This window comes from Mustela lutreola, chromosome 5 (assembly GCF_030435805.1).
Source record: "Mustela lutreola isolate mMusLut2 chromosome 5, mMusLut2.pri, whole genome shotgun sequence".
NCBI lineage: Eukaryota > Metazoa > Chordata > Mammalia > Carnivora > Mustelidae > Mustela > Mustela lutreola.
The window spans coordinates 32,307,865-32,329,455 of record NC_081294.1 but is presented as its reverse complement, the minus strand read 5'-3'; the positions used below and the strand labels follow the sequence as shown (position 1 = coordinate 32,329,455).

Here is a 21,591-nt window from a genome sequence, read left to right as displayed (position 1 = left end):
ATATTTATATTATATATAAAGTCCAATTTATATATTAAATATTTAAATATTATGTGTGTGTGTGTGTATATATATATATATATATATATATATACACATATATATGGTTGTGTCTTTTGTGTGCTGAGAAATCTGTGCTTACTCCAAGATCAGAAAGATTTTCTGTGTTTTCTCTAGAAGTTTTACAGTTTTAGCTTTTATAGTTAGTTCTGTGATCCATTTGAAGTTAATTTTTATGTCTTGTATAAGGTAAAGGTCAAGGCTCATTTAAAAAATTATTTATTTATAATCTCTACAACTGACATGGGGCTCAAGCTCATGACTCCAAGATCAAGAGTTGCGTGCTTTACTGACTGATTCAGTCTGGTGCCCTGAGGTAATTTTTTAATGTCCAATTATTCAAGTACTGTTTATTGAAAAAACTTTCCTGTGGTATACCTTGAAATCTTGAAAATCAGTTTACTGTGTCTTTGCAGGCTTGAGTTGTGTATTCTGCTACACTGATCTATATGTTTATTCTTATGCCAATTTCACACTGTCTTAGTTACTGTGGCTTCAAAATTGTAGTCTTAAAAAGCAGTGTGGTTTTTCTAATTTTATCCCCCCACCAATTGTGGAGCTAATCTAGTCTTTGCTCTTTCTTTTTTTAGAATCAACTTGTCTCTATCTACAAGTCTGCTGGGATTTTGATTTCTACAAATCAGTTTGGGAAAAATTAATAACTATATCACATATTTGAATTCATGATCTTGGTATAACTGTCATTGTTTTAGGTATTTCATTTCTCATAGTTATGCTTCTTGGTTTTCTGTGAATAGGTCTTGCCCATATGTTTGTTGTTTATCCTTAAATATTCCATATTTTTTTATGCTTTTATAGGGAATGTTTTTAAAATTTTATTTTCTAATTTGATACTATTACATAGAAATACAATAAATTTTTTTGTGTATTGAGCTTGTAACCTACCACCTTGATACTTCATTTATTAGTTGAATTAGCTTTTTGTAGATTCCTTACAATATTCTATCTATAATCACAAGTCTCTGTGCATAAAGACAGTGTTTCTTCCTTTTCATACTGCATGCCTTTTATTTCCATCTCTCGCCTTATTGCACAGGCTAGAACCTCCAGGACAATGTTAAATAGAAGCAGTGAGAATGGACGTTCTTGCCTCATTATAATCTTTTGGTCTTTCATCATTAAGTATGATGGCACCTGTAGTTTTTTTATCCATGTCCTTTATTAAATTGAGGAATTCCCTGGGCAATTACATTTTGTTAAATGTAAATAAAAATGTATTTTCTGCATCTCTCAAAAGATCTTATAATTTTTCTTTTATCCTGTTAATATGATGAATTACACTTATTTTTCAAATGCCAAATCAGCTGCATTCTTAGATAAACCCTAAAGATCCTTTTAGATCTTTTTAAATTAATTTCATAATATTTTATTAAGGATCTTTATGTCTATGTTCATGAAGAATATCAGTCTGTAATTCTCTTGTAGTTGTCGAATCAGGATAATGCTGAGTTCATTTGTAAAAATATTGAGTATTTCTACCTACTCTTTTCTCAAAGAGTTTCTGTAGATTTGGTGTTTCTTTCAGTAGTGCTTAATAGAGGTAACAAGTGAAGTCACCTAGGCCTAGTGCTTTCTTTTGGGGAGGGTTTTAATTATAAGTTCAGTTTTAAAATAGCCACATTGTAGGTCTTGTCAGTTATGTCACATTGAGTAATAGTATGGTTTGATTAAATCAGGATTCAAAAAAAGTCCATTTTATCTGTTTATATGTCTCTTCATTTTTTATTTTTTAAAAAGATTTTATTTATTTATTTGAGAGAGAGAGAGAACACAGGAGTGGAGTTGGGGGTCAGGGGGTAGAGGGGTAAAGGGAGTGGGAGAAGTGGACTCCTCGATGATCAAGGAGCCCAACATGGGGATGGATTCTAGGACCCTGAGTTCATGACCTGAGCTGAAGGCAAAAGCTTAACTGACAGCCACCTAGGCGCCCCATGAATTTGATTTCTTATAGATGGATATGATTTAGCTCTCTAACATTCCCCCCAACATATTATTTATTCACCACTTCTGTCTCCATTGCCATAAAACTGATTATCATTTTGGCTTCAATCTATATTAATTATTTAATAAGATACGTAATTATCACACATAGTTAATCTGACCTAGGATATTATCAGTTTCCCTTTTTTTGTACTTTGTTGTGTACGCAATCGATAATTACTTCTGTTGTTTTTCTGTAATTCTCCATATATATATTACTAGTTTTTCCCTTCACTGCCTAATAGAAATGTAATACTACTCTCAGTATTGCCAGATGTTAGCTAATCTGTTAATTTTTTTTTTTTAACCTTGGAGAGATCCTAGAGCCCCTCTCCTGCCTCATTCTAGATGCACGCACTCCTGGCCTGCTACAGGGCTGTTGCCTTGGGCTCTTTCATCATTGTTCTCCGAATTCTCTTTGCTTCTCCCTTGCATGGAATCTTGTTTCACCCCTTCTCCAAAAAAAATATTGACCTAATTATTCAGATTTTGTGTGTGGACTTGCCAAGGTTAAACGTTTTCTGGACATAGGAATGTTTGGTGGACTCTTCTGTTGGCTCCCATGCTGTGGAATGCGGTGGGTGACCTAGAAAGGTAAAGATAGGGTAATGAATGAACGGTAAAGACATTGATTTGATATGAGAATCAGAGGCCCAACCATCTTTTCTTTCTTTTTTTCCCAAAGTGCTTCCAGCCTGCAGCTAAAGCCCCAGGTGTGCCCCAGGACAGCTTCATGCTAAACAGCAGGATGAAATGTGCTCTTTTGTTATGAGTCTCTTTCTCTCTGGTTCCATTTCTTGTGTATCTGGAGAGCCACCTTGCGATCATACTTGCGGCGTCTGAGACTCAGGTTTGGAGGTGCTGGAAAGGGGAAGGCCGTGGAAGTGAACACACTTTATGGTATATTTTGTTCTGAAGCGATCACAAGGACAGGTTCACTGCTGTCTGGAAGGAAAGCAATGCTGCTAAAACTTTCATAAGTTGAAATGATGTGAAGTGAAGAAGCAATGACCATTAATTTGTATGGAAAAATTCTTGAGCTTTCTCAAACCCCAAAATAACCTTAGACTTTTTTGATATCCTAGGACACATTTTGCCAACAAGTGCACAGAAGAGCTCCAGATAGAGCACAGGCACTCACAGACACAGTTCAAGCCCTGGCAGCTTGGTACCAGGAGGCTGAGTGTCAGTTTGGGGCAGGAAATTGGGGGGCCTCTGTCGCCGCTCAGGGTTGCGCTGCCTCTGGAATGGCTCGATGCGAAACCAACACTGAATGCTAGTTTTACTTTTCACCTTTTTTGGTAAAAGCAAAAGTCTTCCTTGGATTTCTTTGGGTGAGAGAAACCATACTAATGTAGGTCTTTTGTTAAGGGCGAAGTGGTGTAATGCAAACCTTGGGAAAGTGGGAAATGCCTGTAGCTTAGGAAAAATGACTGTCTCGTGTCATGTGGCTATTTCTGCATTAAGATTTAAGGCCAAAGGCATAGCTAACAGTAAATACTACTGTACCTTGGTTTTCCCATGGGCCACGGGACCCATGGGACCCTTGTGTTTGTGACCCCAATAAGAAACCATGGAGAGGGTCCTTTGGGAAAGAACTTTTGTATTCCATGGTCTTCTCATCAAAGTACCACTTAATAGCTGTACCAGTCTCACCAACTTTCCTCACACACTCGACGTGTTGGTTAGATTATCTTAAAGATGAGGAGATGGAGTTAAGATGATATATCTGTCCACTATATCCTGTTGGGACCATGAAGAGTTTAATACAAGCCAGTCAGACAATCAGAATTTTCTTGCATAGAAAGTTTGAAGCTCTAAATGTTCAGGAACAAGTTTCCCACTAGAAACTATCTTCATATCACATAGCTGCTAAGTTTTATAAATAAATGTGGAATGGATGATGGACAACGCTGAAGTTTTTCTTCCTCGACTCTTCCTTTAATAAGCCAGACGTAACAGTCAAAAGACATTGTCATGGACTGAATTGTATCTCCTTGAAATTCAGATGGTGAAGCCCTCTCCCTGATCCCATGTAGCTGTATTTGGAGGTAGGGCCTTCAAGCAGATAATTCAGAAGGGTGGGCCCTAACCGAGTATGAGTAGTGTCCTTATAAGAAAAGAGACATCAAGGAAGCAGGTGTTCAGAGAGAAGGCCATATGACAGCATAGCAAGAAAATGGCCATCTCAAGGCGAAGAGAGAGGCCTTAGGATAAGCCGAGCCTGCTAGAACCTTGACCTTGGGCCTTCAGCCTCCAGACCGTGAGAAAATAAGTTTCTGCTTGAGGCCATGTGGTTGTGGTATTTTGTTATGGTAGCCCTAGCAAACTAATATGGACATAGAAGCCAATTTAAAAATGTACAAAGGATTTGAATAGACATTTCTCTAGAGAAGATAGAAAAAAGGCCAGTAAGCATGTGCAAAGGTTCTCAACACCATCAGTCACTAGGGGAATGAAAATCAAAATCACATATCCATTAGGATGGCTAGAGCCAAAAAAAGACAGTAAATACTAATGAGGAAAAAAATGTATCGATGAGGATACAGAGAAATTGAGCCTCTTCTACATTGCTGGTGGGAATATAAAATGGTGCAAGCACTTGGGAAAACAGTTTGGCAGTTCCTCAAAAAACTAAACATATAGTTAACATATGACCCAGCAATTTTATTCCCAGCATATAGAGAATTGAAAACATGTTCACATAAAAACTTGTATACAAATGCTACTATCAGAAATACAGAAATTTTTTTTTTTTAAAAAAGGAAATACAGAAGTATTACACAGCCATAAAAGGGAAATGAAGTACTGATTTATGCTATAACATGGACGAACCTTGGAAATATGCTAAGTGACAAAAGCCTGATATTGAAGGCCACATATTGTGTGACTCCATTTATGTCCAAAATAGAATCCATAGATAAAGTGGTTCACAGGTGCTAAGGAGAGAGGAGAAGGGGGGGGGGGTGCCTGCAGGTGGGCATGTGGTTTCTTTTAGGGATGATATATCCAGGGATCAGCAGTGATGGTTGTATTCTGAGAACATACTGAAATATGGGGCAAACTTTATAATATGTGGATTTTATTTTAATTAAAAAAAAAGAATAAACCAGAATCCATATTCTGGATGGTGAACCTCTGAAGTAAAGTGTGAGTGAGATTATGCTTTGAGTATTAGTAATGCTAATTTGTGAATGAGGCTTTGTTTTTCCTCCATAAACACAGCTGATATATAGTATGGGTGGTATATTATATGTATTTCATTTATGTACAAATCTAAAGATTGTCTCATTGTCCATATACATGGGAGAAGAATGAAAGCCTCTCTCACAGGTAAAATATTCTCTGAAAACATTGTTTTTTAGGTTTCGGTTAGAATGGGGAAAGAGAACATCTCAGGCTTGGGCCAGAAGTTCTTTCTCTAAGCTTCCCTGAATCAGCTGAGAATCACTGTGCCTTTGGGTCTGTGAAGATGCGAGTCCCGACATCATCCAAAAATATCTTTAAAAACTTGCAAATGGCAAGTCACAACCTCACTTCAGGGAATTACTCTGAGTGTGTCCTTATACTGGTACCATGCGTCAGCTAGGGGCTTTTCAGAAATGTGCACACCCCAGTCCTACAGATAGTGTTCTCACAAGCTCTTCAGAGGACTTTGCATGATCAAGTTTGAAAAGCACTGATTCGGAGGATTTACAAGTTGGGAGGGCCACAAGCTTAGGCTGATTTTTTTTTTTTTTAAGATTTTATTTATTTATTTGACAGAGAGAGATCACAAGTAGGCAGAGAGGCAGGCAGAGAGAGAGGAGGAAGCAGGCTCCCTGCTGAGCAGAGCGCCCAATGTGGGACTCAATCCCAGGACCCTGAGATCATGACCTGAGCCGAAGGCAGCGGCTTAACCCACTGAGCGACCCAGGCGCCCTGATTTTTTGGTAATAAATATTTGGGTTCTCCACACAGAGTTCTCCATAAGTTAGGCCTAATACAGTCTCCCCTATACTCTCCTCCGCCCATATGTGATTTTAAGCCCACTTTACACTGAGATCTTGGTTTCTAAATATCATTCTCTATTAAGTGGATCCAAGGCTTTGTACTGTTGTAACTTTTTTCTAAATTTGACATGACTTCAAAATAAAATAATTTAAAAATTCCAATTTAAAAGGATGTAGACGATGACCTGAAACAAACAAAAATCACACAAGTTTTCCAAAACTGAGGATATGGAACTCAGACTGAGTGCATTTATTTATTATCATTTCCAAAATAATTTCAGTTGGTACAACTGCTTCTTAAAACCGTATCTCTACCAGGCTCAGAATTTAATTACAACCAAGCAATTCACAAAAACACTTTAAGCAACAAAACATGCTTAGTATTTCCTTGAGAAAGGTCCTCCAAACGTGTATAGCATTGCTGGGTATTACAGAGAACCGCTAGAACTGTGTCCCAGTTCTGCACTCCTCATGTTGTTAAACTCTTAAAGTTTCCGGGATACTTCCACATCTCAAAATAAAAGCTTTCATGGGGCAGTCTGCCTTCCTCTTAAATTTTAAAGGATACTCTAGATCATTCCTTAGGAAAGGAAAACTATGAACACTTTAAGAGGGAAAACAAGTTGCTTAGACTCCTTTTATATTTTACATTTCAATTATGGGTTCTTTATTCAGACCTTTGAAAATCTGTTATATTTTAAAAAGTATCAGTGGGGACAACAGTAGAAAATATTTACCAGCAGGTTAGCTTCTTCCGAACTCACAGTTTTCTGGATAAATACATGTAGCATCACTAAAAATTTTTCACTATGTATTACACATAGGTTGGAAAGAACTTTAATATTCTGGACTATAACATTCATGTCTTAAAATAGTATCTTGCTTTATTCCTCTTATAATACTAAACTCTTTTAAAAATTTATATCTTATTTTATAGCTATGAATCTCACTGTGTATTTTCTACACCTTGGCCTGAATTTGTTTATGAAAAAAAATCTAACATCTGCAGCTTCAGCTGGTTATACTGGGAAGGGGCGGGGAGGTTACCATAATTTTATTATACCTTGTATTAACAATAAACCTTCTCACAGAGAAGAAAATAGTTTAAATACCTTAAATCATATTTACAACAATAAAATTCACATTTCATGCTTTAGTGAGACACTTAAATCACAAGATAGTCCTTATAGTTTATTGGAATAGAGCCCTTCAGTACCTGGCCTTCTGCTGTATGCCAGATACAAAGCTCTGGATGTTACGAAAATAGCAAAACTTACGCCATCTTCCTATCAAGTAGAAAAACTGAGGGTAGATCTTCCCAGCCATCAAGTGGTGACAGAAATCCTGTGTCATAGTGAAGTGAAAAGCAATGTGCTTCCAACGACGGGTTCCCTATGAATCCACTTATTGTCTGGAAAGTGCTAAAGAGCCCAGATGTTCTTTAATACACTTCCTTCATGTGTCTATTGCACAGGATTTTATATGCTTCCAGAAATAGTGCTGTATTTCTTTCCTTAGCTACTATATACATTTTTCTGATAAGTTCAGTGTTTCGTTGGGAAACGGGACTTGCAGAGAGTTCCCTTTGGGGGCAGGCCCAGACCTGCTGCTCCCATTAACCTCATCCACCAGTAATACACTCTCTGAATCCTGCCCCTGGGAGGAGTCCGAGGTCTCTGATATTCGCAAAGTCCTCAGGGAGGTGGTGTCTGCTTGGGCCGGGCCCACTCCAGGTACACCCGGAAGCAGATTCCTGCCTCCAAGACCATTTTCGCTGAGGTCTGGCATGTATAGGAGGGTCTGAGATGTGCTGCTGATCTCCTTCAGCTCTCGGGAGAGGAAGGAGCGGGAGTGGCCAGACATGGCGGAAGATGTCCTTCTGCTGTCTGAGCAGTGCTGTCCCGAATGATCTCTGCGGGACCCACCAATGCGGCAGAAGAGGCACTTGATCTTCTCTATTGCTTTGCTGAGCACTGTCTTCCGCAGGAGGATGTAGATCCAGGGGTCCAGGATGGGGTTCACAGCAGCAATTCGGATGGCCTGCAAGTCTGGGTTTTTGCTGATTTCTCGCACCAAACGTGGCTGATACAACTGGTTGATGAACACCCGTACCTGCATAAATTAGATGCTCATGTTTAGGTGTTGTCACTCATCAGCTGGGGAAATATTTGCATCAGTGTCTAACGTACTAATATCAGCTCGCAGCTCTCCTTTCTATTAATAAGTGCCAAGAAAGAGCAGCTTACATGGTAAGCCTCAGAAAAACCGGTAGTTGTGCAATCGCATTTGTTTTGAGTTAGTGTGACTTCAATATTTCTGTAACTATCTTATGACTATCTTCCCTTGATCAAAGAAGGTATACAAAAATGCAGTGTATTTACAGGCGACACATGTGTCCTCAAGAAACATTTTATTAACTTCCTTTCTGTGAGTGCTTTTAAGTTTTTGCCATTCAAATGCAATATCTTTTCCCCTCCATACCCACTGATTTTCCTTATTCCAGTTGCCTTTTCATTTTTTTTATTTTATTAATTTTTTAAAAAATATTTTATTTATTTGCCAGAGAGAGAGCGGTTACAAGGAGGGGGAGTGGCAGGCAGAGGGAGAAGCAGACTCCCTGCTGAGCAGGGAATCCAATGCAGGACTCCACCCCAGAACCCTGGGATCATGACCTAAGCTGAAGCCAGATGCTTAACTGACTGAGCCACTTAGACTCCCCTCCTGTTGCCTTTTTATATATGTAAATGAAGCTGATTTTGTAAGGTAACTAACCATCCAATCATCACAGAAAAGTCCAGAGATTCCTTTATTATAGAGTCTAGTAAGAATACACTGGAAACTTTTAAACCACTATCTGAATCTCATATCATCCAGAATGACCAGAGAGTGGTTTCTGTTTTCTCTTTAGAGTCTGATCATACTAATTCTCTGTGTTACCAACTCTTCCTTCAAACACCTTTTCCAATTTTTTCCCTCCCACTGCATTTCTCGCCTGGATGATTGCCTCAGCCACCCAAGTGGCTTTCCCACCTCCAATCCCTCTCCTCGCCAATTCATCCTCCAAACTGCCACCAGAGGATTCTGTCTAGAAAGCAGATCTAACTGTGTTGCTCAATTGCAAAACCTTCAGTGGCTCCCTGCTGCTTGTAAACTATAGTTTTGTTCAGCAACTGCCACTCTGTGCATCTTAACTGGAACTCCTGTCGGAATCAGTCCCTTCTGGGGTGCCTAGGTGGCTCAGTCGGTTACTGAGCCACAGTCGGTTACTCAGACAGTAAAACTCAGTCGGTTAAGCGACTGCCTTCAGCTCAGGTCATGATCTCCCCCAGTCCTGGGATCAAGCCCCACATTAGGAAGCCTGCTTCTTCCTCTCCCTCTGCCTGCTGCTCCCCCTGCTTGTGCTCCCTCTCTCACCTCTCTCAAATAAAGACAATCTAAAAAAAAAAAAAAAAAAAAAGAAAGAATCCGTCCCTCCTTTGTGTCTGTCTAGCATTTGAGGCAGTAAATAGCCAAGTGCTGAAAGCAGCTGTGCACAGACCAGTCAGGAAGAAAACTGGTTCTACCACAGTTTGAACTGCTTTACGGCAAAATGCACGTCTGCAGCCCGCGACAGGACAGGTACGCATGAATGACAGGAGCATAAGGAGACCCTGACAACCTGTTTAATATTTTGGAGTCTTATTTTTGACAGTTCACAAGTTTTGCACTTACTATAATCACTTACTCATATATTCTTTCATGCATTTAATCATTTAAGAGTAGGCAGCTATAGTGTGTTAGGCGTTGCGTAAGTCTGGCCACAAAAAGTTGCATTAAATACCACAAACTTCTTGAAGGCAGAGAATAATCTACAATGCAGAAGACAGGAAGGAAAACCAGCTGTGACTGCAGAGTGATTAAATGAAATGGGAGAAGAACATAGGGGAGCACGACTAATCCAGATTGGGGGCAGGAAGGTGTCAGAGGAGGCTTCTGGAGGCTCCTGCCAGAGGAGGGAGCTTGCCTGGGGTTTTTGATGGATGTGGGGGAGTTTGCTAAATTTAGAAGGAAGGACATAGCATTTCAAATAGAGGTAATTCCATGTGTAAAGTCATAGAAGAATGAAATAATACGCCAGCTTCTGGGAACGTCAAATGATTTCCTTCTGAAAAGAGCATGGATTTATGTAAACTTAAGGATGACTACATTTTATTCCTTAGAGGAAAAAGCACTTGCCGAATGTACACTCTTAAATTTACTCTTAGAGTATTGTTGTCTAAATCGTCCTTCTAATTCCACTAGGATCTTTTATGTAAAAATCTCACTTCACATAAAGAGTAGTTTTAAGATAACTGACCTCTGTCTTGAGCAATTGTTTAATAATTATTACTTGCCTTTAGTAATTATTTTAACTTGGGGAGAAGGAAGAAGGTAGTCCCAGTCAAGGATGCATTAAAAACCACAAAAAGGGAGAAAGAACTCATGAAAGCAGAGCTGGAGCCATTTAACTAGGGGCAAATACCTCTAATGAGAGTTGAGGACAATGCTGCTTTACCATACCATATAATAATTAATGTTCATGGTGCATTAATCACCATGAATGAAAGAGAAGGGATATTTTAGAAAGATTTATAACAGTGTAGATACAATAAGTTCAAAATGCTGAAAGAAACAAGTGACATTAATCTGCGAAACTGAACTCATGAGAAACTTGTCTAGATGAAGCTAGATCAGTGAGGTGTAACCATATGTCAATTTCTTCTTTAGCGGGAATTCAGAACTTGATCAGTTATAGGTCCACAGTCCTTTTCTAAGAAATTCGTTTTTTATTTGCAGTTATTTTATTGTTATTCTTTCTCTTTTTTTTTTCTTTTCTTTCTTTTTTTCTTTTTCTTTTCTTTTTTTTTTTTTTTTTGATTGCAAAACCTGACCTAAACTTATTTTGGCAGTAAAAGCTGAACTGAACTAGACCATGGGGGTATTTATACTTTATTTATTCTACTGAGTATAAGTATTCCTGTGTTTTGCCTCAGAGGTATTGTCCCAACTACATATTAAACAGTACATTAATTAACTGGTTTTCTAAAAGCCAAGAAATTCTGAATTCTAAAACACATCTGGCCCTAAATATTTTAGATAAGGGATTATGGTCCTGTAAATTTCATAGAATAAAACAAAATGGCCAAATGGCTCTCAATAGCATAAAATTAATACCTTGGTCTTTGGAAGATAACTAAATAAAAAGTGAACTAGAATAAACAGAAGTATATGATGTCTTAATAGACTTTCGGAAACTTGCTTGCACAAGCGATACAAGTCAAAGCAGGATTGATTGTCTATCTTTATAAACTAGTGAAACAAAGCATTTTTGTTTTGTTTCTTCTTACCATAAACTTTATTGAGGCAATGAGCTGCGTTTGGGCACTTAGAGATGCCTTTTCTCAGATGAAGTGTTACCAAGACCTGAAGGTTCTGAGGAACTTATCAAGCCACCCAGTCAATGGCTAATTCTGGTCTGGGCCCCAGCGTCTCCCAGTGAATTCCATGTTGCTTTTTCTGTTCTACAGGCTGGCTGACTTTCTGTTTAAGAATTATTTCCTGACAATGGAATCATTGGTACAAAAAGCATGAGGTTTATATATTACTCATATCACCTACTATGTTCCTAAGGGTCAAAGAAATAATGGACTTAAATTTGTTAGTATCAGACCTTCCCAGTGCACAGCCTTTAGGAAAAAACCGCAAGACGGGTCTGTGAGAACTTGAGACTTGCAGCCTCTAGGTGGCGCTGTTGCTCCACCTGGGAGTTTTTGCACTACAGGTTCTCTCTAAATAAAAGTTTTCACAGCCATCTCTAAGACCCTTTTCCAGAATAGAATCTTGGTTAACTCTGAACTTTACATTTCTGAGATTTCTAGCATTGAAATCTTTTGTTGCTGGTTGCCTCTCCCACCACTACCTCAAAGGAAACAGGGTGAGTATGGCAAGGAGAAAAAATTTTGAAAGGTTGAAATGGATATAAAAGGAATGAAATTTGTAGCTATTTACAGGAATGTATTAGGGGTTAGCATTTTATTTTAGAATTTCTACGATGTTTTAGAAAAGCCAGAGAGTTGTAAAAAATTAATAATTGGGATTTTGTAATCCAAGGTGATGAGAAACATCACAGCAATCTGTGTTTCCCTTCATCCAAAGCTGTATTTTATTTGACTAGTGTCTAAGGGAACGAAGGAAGCCCTACTTTAGTTCCATGGCCGGGTGGGGGGTGGGGGGTTGGGAGTGGGAGGTGGGAGGTGGAAGGGGGGTGGGGGGTGGAGGGGGAGGGTTGCGGCGGTTGTGCAAGCTTACAATATAATATAAGCCACTGAGCCTGGTTATTTAATTTCATTTTAGGAAAGGAGAGCCCACAGGATAGCAATAAAGACCAGCATGAAAAGTAACATTTCAGGTTCAGATCAAAACATTCTTAAAATGTGTTCAAACCATTAAAAAAAAAAAAAAATCAAGACGAACCAGTTTTCCTTTGTAGCATGTTCTCATTGGAGATTGACTTGAGGTGGAGAAAAAGACAAACATGAACAAAAGCTCCATGTTCTCCATAGGGTTTGAAAAAGTCTAGCAATCTCTGTCTCACTTTAAAGGCTACTCTCCCCAAAGCAGGGGAAACTTCAGATTAAGATGGGAATATCCATAGCAGTAGTTCAATGTCATGTGGGGAGGTGAAAGTGCTTGTCTGGAATTCCTGTCAAAATAAACAGTTTTCAGTGTTGGAAGAGTGTGCTCCGGATAAAACAGAACCTCTGCATGGGCTGGCGGGGGGGTTGGGTTAGAGACACCTTAAAACAGTTCACTGGATACAAACAACATGTATACTTCTTGCAATTTTAAAAGTGAATCTCTTTTAGGAGCCGCAGATTTGTGCGTGTGCTTTATCTTTAATATTGGCAGACACTACAATATTCTGAAGTGCTTGAAGATGACCAGAAATTAGGACTCAGGAGCACTGGAACATAACTTGGAGAAAACACGATAAACCCAAAACAAGGTGTGAGGACAGGAGAGCTGTGTGTTGCAGAGGCACAGGCACACGCTCTGAATCAGATTAACCTCTGTTCAAATCCTGGCCCCGTTCCTTCTAATAATGAATGTGCAGGTGATGACAGGGCTTCGTACAATGCCTGGCACATAACGTACATGTCTGGTGTCCTTGCTTTCTTGGGAGCCCATGCATGTAAGTTTGGCTACTGTGGAATACAGGAATACTTTCAAAACCACAGTTTAGAAGTAACTTTGGGGTATAGTTAAAGGATTCGGTATCAAAAACATGTCCTTCCTATGTAAGAAAAACCTGTTAGCAGGGAATGTCTAATTGAAGAATGTTGAAATTTTGATGAGACTGATTTAGTCATTGACTGTCAAAGTACAAATGCTTTCTAATAAATGACAAGATCCTAGAGAAGGGTTTGTGTGTGCTGTGTGTTCTGTTCCAAGAACATAAATGGAATTATCTGTGTGTGCTCAGTTATCTAACTGCCCTGTGAAGAATCCAAAATTGACACAGCTGTTACTAGAAATTCTTACCACTTTTTTTTTTTTAAGTGACAAAAAATATTTAAGTAAAGGATAGTGGAAAGAATTCTTACCTGAGTGTCAGTGTAAGGAAGCTCCATTCCCCTTCCCTCTGGGTCACTAATGAGCCATTTATTGTAGGCAAATTAATTTCTATAGGTCAGTCTCTACACTGAAAATACATTTCTGAAGTCACTTTTTTTGTTGTTGTTTGTTTGTTTTGTTTTTTTCTATTCAAGCTTTCAGTATTCTAATGGGCGATTACAAGAACCACTTTGTGTCTTGGGGGGAAAAATCTTAGCAGATATTCATAAAAACTGAGCTTTGACAGGTCAGCAAAGTGTGGTAAAAATCCAGGAGACTGGGACCCCCCTGCCCCCAACAGCTCCTCAGCAAGTTGCAGAAGGATAGAAATTATTCAGTGCCCTTGAGAAGACTGAGGAGCAGAGTGCAAATCCTGGCTAGACTTGATTTCTGCACTATTGGGAGGAGATGCTGGATGTGGGAATCTCTTCTTTCCATGGGCTACTCTGCAGTGTCCAGCGTTCTACCACCAACTTGGTCCGCAATTCCAGGGTTATGACTAAAAGACTGCTTTCAGGAATGGCTGTGTTTTTAACTTAGCCAAATTTATTTGAAAAATAATCAAATGGTTCAGGTTCTACTGTAAGAGTATTTGAATTCATGGCATTCCTCTTACTCCTTTAACTGTGATTTGTACTTCCTCCCAAATCCCATCAGCTGTCCGGGGACTCTGGTTTGCTTTCAGTAAAGTCTATCTATTCCCACCGTTTCCTCTGCTCTAATAAATCTTTCTTGATCGAATGCTGGTGAAGGCTTTATAGAGACATCGGGCGTATAGGAAACAACCAAATTAACACTCACAAGAAGCTATTTTCCTAAAGATCAATGTTTTCCTTGTCCAAAGCAGAAGGCGAACCAAACTGGCCATTCTACCCCTAAAAGAGATGAATCCTTGTCACTTAGAGTAAGAAGAAAGAAAATAAGAGAAGGAAGTAAGTGGTAAATACGGCATCGGCCTGCCTATGCAAGGGGGAATATGCTTTTCAAATCCTACGGCATTAACTGTTTAGTGCTGAGGCAAAAGATTTGATTTTAATTGTTAGCTCAACATTAGTGACTACAGAATTGGGCACCAGAAGTTGATCTAGCTACAGTATTTAACATTGGGACCATAGGAGGCTGTTGTCTTGTTTGCATATTTCAGAAGAAGTCAGTCCCTTTTATTTATCTTAAGTGTAGACTCATTTCTTCACCTTTTTTTTGTTTAAAAAAAACAGAGACTGGTTTTAAATGGAAGAATAGGCAAAATGACAAGAACCACCTTCCCACCAAATCTTGTCATGTAACGTTCCTTGTTGAATGTACTTATAACACCTTCTCTGTTCATTGATTATGACTCATTTTAGAAAATTTCTCAAGTTTAGCACAGTTTCTTTTATCTACGATTAAGCTCCCAATCTTTCTCAAATTTCCATTCCAAGCTCTGTTTAAAAGACATGTGTTTTGGATAACAAATTAAAATTTACTTTTTCCTATGTAACTCAGTATCAGGTGCCCTCTAAGAGCCACTGTAATTTTTTTCCCCCTTGTGTCCAAAAGACAAAATTTGGCTGCTTATTAAACCTCAAACACTGTGTCAAGCTTTCTGAAACTTCAAGTAAGATCTGTTTGCTCTCTTAGCCTTTCCAAAGCGTTTTAACTGTTTTTGAAGGGTTTGATATTCCTCAAATAGGATTAGCAACCAACTTGCTTTGATAAAGGTAAAAAGGGTGCTTTATTACTTTCCTTGGAACTGAAGATAGGTCCGATGGCTTTACAAGTCAGAGTTCAGAAACTTTAAACTTCAGTTGCGATCTGAATATGAGAAACATGAAAATACAAGAAAGCTGTAAAAGTAAGCCAAGGAAGACTATAGTTATGGGTAAATTCCCCTTTTAACTCTTTCAGTAACAGGAGAACTGTGGGTGGGATAATGACTTCCTTGCTTATCATTAATTTACAACTAAACTGATTCTGAAATTAGACTTTTGTAGCCAGAACTAAAGGCTAAACCCCAAAGTTACGGTTCCTTGATTCCTTATTACTTACAAAGACTTGTAAGTACTTCACTGTATGACTACTTCTTAGCTGAGCCAGTTTCAATTTACAGAGTAAAACTACGTAGTATCTCCTGAACTACTGACTTTATATAATAGTGGATAGTATGTGTTGGTTAAAATGTGGCTAATTTGCAGACTACAAGTATACCTCCTATAGTTTCTTGCCTCTAGCTTCTCAAATAACATCAAAGGCTTTGTGATAAATGGCCCCTGTACCAAAGGGGCAGGTCCACTTCAGCCCATAAAATGAATGAAGTTTTTTATGCCTCTTTGGATGTTTTAAGAAAACAATTCACCTGTCCCTGTGCAGTCATCAACAGCTTCATATGCTTACCTTCAGATTTTACAAGTATGTGCATGTTGCTAAACTAGCTCTGTTTTCTCAGTTAAAGTGGATATTCTTCTGTATATAACAGCCCCTCACTTTGTCATTTATTGTACTGTAAAACATTAGGCAGCAGCCAGAGAAAGGAGCCTTAGCGGGAACAGGGTTGTTTCTTCCAAAATCTCACTGTATTCTGAGTTGCCATTACAGACAGTAAAATATATTTATGTGGCTCAAGTGTGACTTAACTTGGTAAATTATACTGCACCCTGGAACGGTTTAAAAGCCCTTCTGGCCCATCATATATATTTCTGTTTTTTACAAATTGTCAAGAAGCTACTGTGTGCTGGCTCTCAGCCACATCTAAGTTCCTTTTGTTTACACTCACTTTTATCAGAGATATAATATTTTGATATGAAAGATCCCTGGACTGTATTAAGAGAAAGAAAGGAAGAATAGCTCATTAAATTTATTTTCTCTTGTTCCCAATCAGCCGAAGAAAGAAAAGTTCTCTCTTTTTGAGTTGGTAGTTTAGAATTTTTAGAAATGGAGTGTTTGAGAGATGGAAAAACCCAGAACTTGTTGCTTTCAAGAGAAACTCTAGGAAGGTGTTATGCACATGAGCCTATCGGTTGCTGGTGCACTCTGGTTTAAGGACAGGCTGAGAAGAGAACTTAGGTGCATTTTCAACCTTTCTGTTAATAACATTTTGAAAGCTAACCCAAAGGCAATTTTAAAGAAGGCGGTGTCCCAAAAGTGAACTGTGCCAAAACTCAAATGCACACACTGTACGAAGGCCAAACTTAGAAATGTTCTAGGAGTGAGACATGATGTAATATTATGTGAACAGGGTTTGGAGTCAGGTGGGTCTGAGGTTCATCACAAGCTGCAGGGTTTTGGCTTGGCAATAACTAGATCACCACCTCTAAAGCTTCCTTTCTTTAGGATGGCACTGTACTTCTCACAGTTATTGAGAAGGCAAATTCAATAACCCCTTTACATCAGCCTGCCCTTCACAGGCTTGAGAATCCTGGCTTTCCTGGTCCCAAGAAAGAATGAAAGAACCTGACTCTGGGACATGCCCTAGTAGGAACTGGGACCCACACGTGCAATGCATAGCATGGTAAAGGCAGGAAGTCCAGCCTGACGATAGTTCTGCTAGATTATTTTAAGCAAGTCACGCCCTGTATCATGTGAGGGCGTCGGACTAGACCAAAACACATCCAGTCTCTCTAGCTCTAAACTTCTACATAATCTACCAAAACAAACAAACAAACCAAAAGAAAAAACTTAATGCATAAATCACAGCACCAAAACCCCATTGCCCTAAGGAATGGTGTATAACAAAGAGATCACCACCCCGAGGTTTCGGGCTTCTGTGGTTCACAGTGGAGGACCTAATTCACACTACAGCGGTTTCCCCTCCGCATCTGACAGTGTCAGGTGTTCCCGGAAGGCTCAAGGCCAATGTCAGGCAGCGAAGGGTAGGGGCTGTCCCGGGAGAGAGAGGAAACCAGGCTTTCGGAGAAAGAAACTGGGGGGCCTAGGAGAAAAGCACCTGCTACATCTCACTGGGGATGCGGTCAAAGAGGAGGTTGGGCCTGCGCTGTGAGAAGTCCAGCGCCGAAACTCCAGGCCCGACCTGGAGGCACTGTCAAGGCACAAAGAGGGAAAAGAGGAAGCGGCAGACAGAGGAGGGAAGCGGCAGACAGAGGAGGGAGGTGGATGCGGGGCAAGGACCCCTGAGGGCCCCATTCCCAGCCACTCACCACGAGCGGGATGGAGCAGATGAGCACCACCAAGGAGGTGGCGATGAGTAAGATGACCATCTGGATCTCGGCGCCCGCTATGCCGCGGAAACTCCGGCGGCGGCGAAAGTCGCTGAGGCGCGGCAGGGCGGGGGAGGCGGCGGCCGCGCTGCTCCGGCAGGGGGCCCAGGGCACCGCGAGCGGGCCCGCCGCGTGGTGCTGCTCGGTGCCCAGCGACGTGCGGCGCATGAACTGGCGGTGCATGCGGAGCAGCGCACCGCACACCAGCACGTTGCAGAGCACGGTGGCGAGGATGAGGAAGGAGCTGAAGCCGGCGTACATGTAGGAGAAGGCGGCGTGCGCCGTCACGTTGGTGGTCCAGTCAATGAAGCACCAGGTGTCCGGGTACTGCAGCCGCGAGCTGCCCAGGCCCATGTTGGGCAGCGCGCAGAAGAGCACGTTGGACGCATAGACCGCGACGAGCGTGAGGCCGGCCAGCCGCTTGTCCACGTAGTGGCTGTAGAAGTAGGCGTGGTTGATGGCCAGGTAGCGCTCGATACTCATGGCACAGATGATGCTGAGGCCGGACAGGCTGAAGAAGAGCAGGATGAAGGTGCTGTACTCGCAGAGCGCTTCGCCTCCGGGCCACTGGCCCTTCATGTACGTGGCGATGGTCACCGGACTCACCAGCAACGTGCCCAGCAGGTCGGTGACGGCCAGCCCGCATACCAGCGTATAGAAGGTCGTCTCCTTCTGCTCCTTGCGCGACTTGCACAGCACCACGATCGCCACCAGGTTGCCCACCACTCCGAAGATGAACATCACCGCCGGGATGGTCACCGGGCTGTTCGGACGGTCGGGGGTCGAGGAGGCGGACGCATTGACCCCAGGCGTGGACATGATGCTGGCCGTCGGTACGCAGCCTTGGAGTTCGAGGCTGGGTCTGGGGATGGCAGGAGAGACAAAGGCGCGGTGAGCAGAAATTACCCCTTGCCGGGTGTCAGACCCAGGCCCAGGAAACACTGTGCTGATGAGACAGGACGAACGACTGGACCCTGCACGGTGGACTGTAGCCACTTACCAACTTCGGCCACCGAAATCTCAAGGCTCCGGACACGTCCTGCCAGAAGCACCACTCTACTGCCATAATATTTGTCGGTTGATACTGCCAATCTCTCCTCCTCCCCCAGCCCAACTCTCTCCACCGCCAAGATGAACAAGACCTATCTCTAGGGATAAGTGAGTGGTTCGCGCTTATTCCCGACAGATTCTGAGTCAATAAAATCCTCACTGAAAACAAGTTACGGAAGGCAATTTGGAAAGCGCGCTAGCTCCTCCCGGGCCCGGCTGGAGGAGCGCCCGCCCACCGCTCCCGGCCTAGTGCCCCCAACCCCTAGTCCGTCTCACCTGTGGTAGCCGCGGCGGTGGCAGCAGCTAGGACCCCAGGGTCAAGGCTCAGAAATCCACGACACGCCTCTAACCTGCCCTCAGTCTCGCCTGCTCAGTGTGGAGCTTGCCAAGCCTTTGTCTTTGAGAAGAGCCGGGTCCCGGTGGCTGCCAATTTTCCGGAACTGGGGTCAGAATGGCAAGCTTTCAAAAACTTGGGAGAACCAGAAGGGTCGCGGGATGGGTCAACGCAATCTGATCTTGGATTTCTTTCTTCCTTTCTTCTTCTTTCTTCCGTACCTTCAAAGACGGGACCAAACTTCGAGGAGCCCGCCGGTCCGGTCCCCCGGCTGACAGGGCGCAGGTGGGGCCGCGCGCGCAGGTGGCACGGAGCCTCGGTCCCGGATTCGGACCACCCTCCTCCTCAACCCTGGGCAGCACGGGCGGCTATCGGGGCTGGCGGCTGCCACTGAAGCTGCTTCCGACGCCCCGGGGGCGGCTTGACGTCCACTTGGCCTGAGGCTCTGACCTGGGATCTTTCATCTTCTTCCTCTTGGCTGCCTGGTTGCGAGCTCCGCTCTCGCCCTTCCAGCCTCTGTACAAACTTTTCTTCTGCTCCAAGTTTCCCTGGCGGAGGCGGGGACACGCAGAGCGCGGCCCGGGCGCCCATTGGCCGGCCGGGGAGAGGGCGGGGCGTGTTCTCCGTCCCCAGCGCCGCGGGGCAGCGCGCGGGGCTGGGAGGCGGGGCTCCGAGCCGCGCGCGAGGGCCGGCTCCCCGCGGCTGCCCGCAGCTTGCCCCGCCTCGTCCGGGCCGGGGTCGGGAAGACGGGGCCGCGGGTCTCAGGCTAGTGTGCAGAGTGCTGCCGCGGGCGGGGGCCCCGGGAGTCCCTGGTGCTCTCCCAGAACCCTCTGAACTACTCCAGACTCGGCTTGCAGAGGGGACTAACTCTGAAGCCAGCATCTTTTCTCCCCCACTGCCTCCCGCTCCGAGTCAGCTATTTCTCGCACCTCTGCACGTGGACCTCCACACCTGGGTGCTGGGAAGGGAGGTCGACAGCTTTAGAACGCCACCTTAGAGCGGCCCATCGGTGTGTGTGCGCGCGCGCGCGGTCCCGGGGGGGTACGGTGGAGAGGAGCGGTGCGTGCGCGCGCGTGGCCCGGGGTTCCAAGTCGGGAAAGAGCGCGCACGCGACCGAGGGCGTGGATGGGCTGTCGCGTGCCACGCTTGGGCGGGGGAAATAACGGAGAATCTGTCCTCCAAAAGTAATTACAGTCGGTCCAGGAAAGTAGTTGGTTGGCAGTGCCCAGGCTGTGCGCATCGCTCTGTCGGGCATCCCCGGGTTTAAAAAAAAAAAAAAATAGCGCCCGAGAGACGGGACCGCCGCCTCTCCCGAAACTGGTGGCGGAGCCCTGCGGCTGTGGAGACGGGTGACCCGCAGGTACCACGTGGGACAGTTAGGGTGGGAGGGCTGTGTAACCGCGGAGATCTTTCTCCTCCTCCCGGGAACTACTCCCAGTAAGAACGGCCTTCTGAGCTTCGAGCCTTGGCCGTGTTGTATTCACGTTGGGTACTTTCACCACGAAGCCTTTGAACCGCTGGCAGATGGGTGCGATGGGGATTTGAAAGTTTTTCCAGGGAAGGAATTCAACAGTCATTGTCTCCATGATTAACTCTTGGAACCGCCCAATAGCTCTACCTTTTTTCTTTAAATAACAGATTTACTTATTTGGTGGTGGGAACAGTGTTTTTGTAACAAACTCATTGTTCACTTCTTTGTACTCTGGTTCCTAAAATCAGGACTGAAAACAGAAAAGAAACGATTGCAAAACTCCATGGTGTAATTATAACTGCTTCGCCGGTTTTGTTTTGTTTTTGAACAAAATTAAGAGATTCTGTGGGCCTTTTAAATTCCTAGAAAAATCTGTTTCTAAGTACCGGATACATGCATTTTAACATACTACATTTCCTCATAGATTAAGCAACTAACTCGATTCTTTTATGTGATAAGCAAGTATTCATTCCTTAACTGTTATGTCATAAACAAACAGACCCCCTAAGAATTGACCTGGTTCTCCTTTTACTGTCAAATGGCACTGTGGAAAAAAAAAAAAAAAAAGAGCAATGGGAGAACCAGAAAGGGCATTCCAGACTTCACCTCAGCACAGGACATGAAATACCTGGAATTACTCTTAAAGATACTACATGGATATATTAATATAACATTGTTCTATTGTTTATGCTATTTCCTCATGAATATCGGAGATTTGGAAGGAATCTATAAAAATAATTGCCCGCAGTTGGTCAGTTGCTCAGTCTTCTCTTAATCAGCATAATAGCCATTTATGTTTGTCTATGTTTTCTGTGAGTAGTAAACTCTAAGGTTGTGTCAGCCTTGAAAACAAGATAA

General features: G+C 42.6%; 1 protein-coding gene across 2 annotated transcripts; it reads right to left on the bottom strand.

Moving 5' to 3' along the window:
* Nucleotides 1-1,823: 1,823 nt before the first annotated feature.
* On the bottom strand, nt 1,824-19,784 carry PTGER4 (prostaglandin E receptor 4). 2 transcript variants are annotated; one of them, XM_059173865.1, is made up of 3 exons: nt 19,205-19,784; nt 17,819-18,740; nt 1,824-2,647 (listed from the first exon to the last, which is right to left on the bottom strand). In XM_059173865.1, the coding sequence occupies exons 2-3, from the start codon at nt 18,695-18,697 to the stop codon at nt 2,540-2,542; spliced, it is 987 nt and encodes a 328-aa protein (XP_059029848.1). In that variant the 5' UTR covers nt 18,698-18,740; nt 19,205-19,784; the 3' UTR covers nt 1,824-2,539. The 2 variants fall into 2 exon arrangements, with proteins under 2 accessions (XP_059029848.1, XP_059029847.1); XM_059173864.1 differs by lacking the exon at nt 1,824-2,647 and adding an exon at nt 6,275-8,165 and having other exon boundaries at nt 19,205-19,781.
* Nucleotides 19,785-21,591: the final 1,807 nt, after the last annotated feature.